Source organism: Haliaeetus leucocephalus, unplaced genomic scaffold, assembly GCF_000737465.1.
Source record: "Haliaeetus leucocephalus isolate CR32 unplaced genomic scaffold, Haliaeetus_leucocephalus-4.0 Scaffold808, whole genome shotgun sequence".
Taxonomy (NCBI): Eukaryota; Metazoa; Chordata; class Aves; order Accipitriformes; family Accipitridae; genus Haliaeetus; species Haliaeetus leucocephalus.
In genome coordinates this window covers 656,548-661,297 of record NW_010973244.1, presented here as the reverse complement: position 1 = coordinate 661,297, position 4,750 = coordinate 656,548, and the positions used below count along the sequence as shown (strand labels likewise).

The window sequence follows — 4,750 nt, the reverse complement described above, 5'->3', positions numbered from 1 at the left end:
GCCCATGTTAGGGAGGAGTTCAGATTAAATCACAGTGCTATTCCCACCTGGCTTCATAATCTATAGATCCATGAAATTTTCTCATAGTATAATAATTTTTCAATTTCAGACTCCTTCTCTACTAGGCCCTTTATATTTTTAACTATAAGGTTTTTAAGAGGGTCCCTTACTACCTCTCCCTTTATATATAGCCCTTGTTTATCTTTAATAAATGGATAATTGTACTGGTTTTATGTTGTTTACTGTTCTTCACATTTTTTCATCTTCTCTGTGTGCTCTACCCAGCACAAGAAGGTATCTTTCAATAAAGACTGCCTGAGAGTGAAGATGAAGAAAGGGAGCAGAAGCAGCACAGACAGGGAGTGAGGGTCAGAGTAAGAAATGACTAGGGGGAATGTTATTCCTGAGGGATTTGAAAATAATTCACTATAATTTGGAAAAGTCTTTATATGTCAGAGAACACAGATCAACTATTTTAAAGAACTTGTAATAATCTTTCTGATATTATTACTACTCTTATTTATATAAAAATAGCTGACCATTTAGACTTAATTTAAATATGCTGCAGTGGTGGGACATAGTGGTAATGTATCCTTCCGTTTCTTACCTTGCCTTTTTGGTGATATCACAGGTCACACAAGGGTAATCTTTAGCACCAGTTGAAGAAGGCAGTTACCATGATGCTCATATGGTACTACTATGTTTAACAAAAAGATATTTATTTACCCTTGTTAATGATTATCCTATGAAGATTTGCATGGGAGCTTAGCTTTGTAAGCATGGTGCATCTAGCTTCAAGTCATTGAAGTGTGTTATTTGAATTTTTTTTTTTAAATTTATAATTGAAATGGTCTTTATAGTCATTGTCCTGATACCTATTTCAGGAAGAAATGTGATAAAAAATTTTAGAGGTGGATTAAGAATAAAAAAGTAAACAACTGCAAAACAATATAATGCTAGCAGGTGAAATAGGATCTTTTTTAAAGTATGACATTCCTGAACATTTTCAATATTATATTTATGGAAGCTATGGTACAAATTGAAAGCATCTTCACAGAAATAATTCTTTGATAGCAAGAGGAAAAAAAAAAAGCCTTTGCGAGTTTATTTCTACAAACAAACAGAAAGAGGAAAGCCTTTGAACTTCTGTTGTTCTGACAATAGTAGCTATGTTTTATCCAGCATAGTGTTTTTAAATGCTATTAATTTACAGAAAAGACCGCCTTTTTTTTTTTTAACTGAATAAGTGGTGGTGAGAGTGGCGAGAGATAACCCAGCTGAATATTTTGTTGGATGAATCAGTCCTACTTGAAAGCAACTGAGAGCTCTTGGAGACTGAAATACAATAATCTCTACCAAATGGCATGGATACTTGCTACTTGTTATGTTTCACAGTAGTCAGGAGAAAGTGTGTTAAAGCAAGAGATAAAAATTCTAGCAGTATTTGGAATCTGCATGCTGGTCAAGGTCCAAGTTTCAATGATAATTCTGATTTCTATGGCAAAAGATAAATCAGAAACTCCTGACAGACTTGAATTTTAGAAAGCTGGATGGGGGTGTCAGCATCCTGTTAGAAGTGTCCTGTAGAATTCCCATCAACTGGAAGCTCTGCATTAAAGTAGACACTATGAACATTAAAAGCATCATGGTATAGCTAAAATCTTCATTTAAAAAGACTTATGGAGAGTGCTATTTTCAGTGAACTGAGTTAAAACTAAATGATAAGGTAGAGCCAGCCTATCACTTGAGATGGGTCTGAGCCAAAATGCTCTATCTAAACTTCAAAGCATTCATGATTGCATCAGGGGTCCCAAACCTCTCTCTCTTGTAAAACTGACTTAATCCAAACTTCAGATCTATGTGCTGGCAGACAGTGAGACAGAGTAGTTTTTATGGTTAGGACAGAACATTTACTTCCCTTAGGCAGTGCTATATTTTCCACTCATGCTGACCTAACACTTAATTTTTTTAACTCCAAAGGTTGACTGGGATATTCTTAGGCCTGAGTCCATAGGATGCTGAGTGCTTTGCGGGAGGTGCTGAAAGATTTTAAAACTCTTTGACAACATTTCTTCTTGATGGCTTTCAGCACTTTTGGAGGTTGGGTGTGGGAGGGATGGCAGAATCAGATGCCAACATATTAAATTTTCCTGACACAATAAAAGCCTATAATCATGGCAGATTGAATTCATACCTTAAGTCTAAACAAGAAAAAAAATTAGTTTTGTGCATTTCTGCCAGAAGTAAGTAGCACACTGTAAGTAAATCGCATTGTTTATACCACTTATTCTATGTGCAATGAAAACAAGAACAGCTGTTCCTTGACTGCTCTGCTTCTAACAAATGTGCACTGTTAGCTGTTATAATAGCAGAGTTTACAAGATCTGCCACCCTTTCCCTTACACTCTGTTTTTCTTGGCATTTATAAAGTCAGTTATTAATGTTCCTTCCAGTTTAAAAAGTGCCACAAAATGTCTCTGTTAAGTACAAAAAAAAAAAAAAAAGAAAAAAAAGAAAACCAACCCTGAAACCCAAAACCTCTCTACAGTTCTTTTTTCCCCTGAAAGTGTGTGTGGCGGGGGGGAAGTCTTCCTTTCACTAGATATACACAGTCTCCAAGTACCAGATAAGATAGCTTGTGCATTACATACTACAGGACAAATCCTGGCTCCATTGACAGCAACAATATCTTTTTTCATTGATTTGAACAGGACTAAGATTCAAGGAAGTCAGAATGGGACTGGAATGAGTTCTCTGGATAAGCAACACAGCTGTCAGCAAACATCTCTTACAGTCTTTTATATAAGTTTATTAAGTCTCATCTTGAAATCAGTTAAATTTCTGCCAACAAGGTTCTTCTGAGGACCACACATGTCTGACACATGGGAATCTACTTCTCATTTCCAGCCTAAATGCGCTGAAAATAGCTGATATCTATTTGATCTCATACTTTTTACTTTAATAGCTCTTCTTCCTCTTCAGCTCTTTTTTATTATTTCTAGACTGAAGAAGCCAAGCCCTTCTTTTTTTTGGTCTTCTCCAGTAGAACAGACCCTAAATTTCTGTTGACCTTTTCACTGGTCCTTCGCCCCCTTCCAGTTTGAATTCATCTTTTTTGCAACAAAGGTGACTTGAAATTTACTGTTATATCCAGGTGAGGTCTTAACAATATATTGTACAATGGCAGCCAAACATCTCCTTCTCTGTAGGTATCTCTTGGCTTATACGGCCAGGATGACATTTACACACTCCTTTGCCATGGTACCCTGGTGGTCCATAGACATCTGGTAACAGACCAAAAAAGGAGGTTTTCTTATGTCATTTGCAAATGAAATATATTAATGATAGTTATATTAATAAGTTCTTGTACTGACAGTGTTAACTTTGGTAGCTCTCTCTCATCCCAGTGTCAACATCTCAGTGTGATTTTAAAGGAGAGTTCTGTCTCTCCTCAGTCAAAATTTTGGCAGTTAGTTTCTAAAGGTATGGCAACGATATACATAATTTTCATATCCAAGGTAATACTCTCTGCAATTAACTTTAACCGTATGGCCTTATGGTCTTCCAGTATAATATTCTAAGATTTCTCTTTTATTGCCAAAGCTGACCTGCACATTTTAAAATTCTTGGCTTTGATCCCAAGGGTAGAGACTGGGTACATTAACACTGTAGCTCCACTTCAGATTTGGAATAGCTCCAATGGCAAAACCCAAGTGATAAAAAGTACTGCCTATTGCTTTATAGCTTTGGTTTTATTTTTAACATATAAAGAAAGTAATTTGGGTGCAAGCAAGGTGTTCAAGTCTTGTTTTAAAGTTTTAAAATAGAAAATGCAGCAGCTCCTATAATTGTAGAAATATATTTAGGCTTTCTAAAATCCTTCTCCAGACACTAAAGCATGTGGGCAATTTCAATACTGACAAATTAAGTAAGACGTACAGAGAGAACAGAGGCCGCTACACATGTCACCTGAGGATCTAATGGAAACTGGAGCTGTGCTCCACCAAGTGCGGCTCAGATGGGCCCCAATAAATGGGCCTTGTCCTGGAGAACTGGCAGTCCAGTGCGCAACATGTCGGCGGACACAGATACACTGCAAGTGGCTCTCAGCTTCAGCTACACCCAAACCCTCACTAACCATAGGCCATCTCCTCATTCACCATGGTGGCTGCCTTCAGTCTCATCACAGCTGGGTGTACAAAGGTCTCCCTGAGGGAACTGAAGGAATTCAGCTTAAAAAAGCTTCTCGCTTGCAGCTAAGGAGGGCAGAAAGAAAACCTGACTGAGATGTGTTGTCCGTGTTGGGTCCAGCCTTGCCTCTGCCCTTGGTGTAGGTTGTAAGGCAACGCCACCATACCCACAGCTGGGCAAGAGCCACTCCCACCTCCCAAAATAATCAACCACAACAACAACAAAAAAGAAGAAGAAAAGGCGGGGGGAGAAAAAAACCACCACCCCCCCCCCCGAAACTACATTTCCCAGGGTGCCTCCACATTCGCCGGCTTCCTGCCCCTCACATGACAGCTCCCTGGCCGCGCCATGGCGGAAGCCGAGGAGAAGGTAGAGGCCGTGAGGGCACTGTCCCGCCGGAGGGGGCGAGGAGCGCGGCGGGGAGCGGGGCGGCGCTGGGGAGCAGAGGGGCGAAGGGACAGCGCGTGTGTGAGGGGGCAGAGGGCGTCAGCCAGCCCGGCGGGGGCTGCGAGGGCCGGCGGCGGGACGGGAGCGGGGCGGCGGCGGGGGGGGGGGGCCC

General features: G+C 40.2%; 1 protein-coding gene across 2 annotated transcripts in view; it reads left to right on the top strand.

The window, feature by feature from the left end:
* Positions 1-4,499: 4,499 nt before the first annotated feature.
* The window catches only part of VPS41 (vacuolar protein sorting 41 homolog (S. cerevisiae)), a 110,018-nt gene continuing 109,767 nt past the window's right edge, over positions 4,500-4,750 (top strand). For both annotated transcript variants that reach the window (XR_775282.1, XM_010581769.1), the window contains exon 1: positions 4,500-4,560. Coding sequence is in view for 1 of the 2 variants with exons in the window: in XM_010581769.1 (XP_010580071.1) it covers positions 4,540-4,560 (21 nt within the window). In the remaining variant the exon portion in view is untranslated. The remainder of the gene's footprint in view (positions 4,561-4,750) is intronic.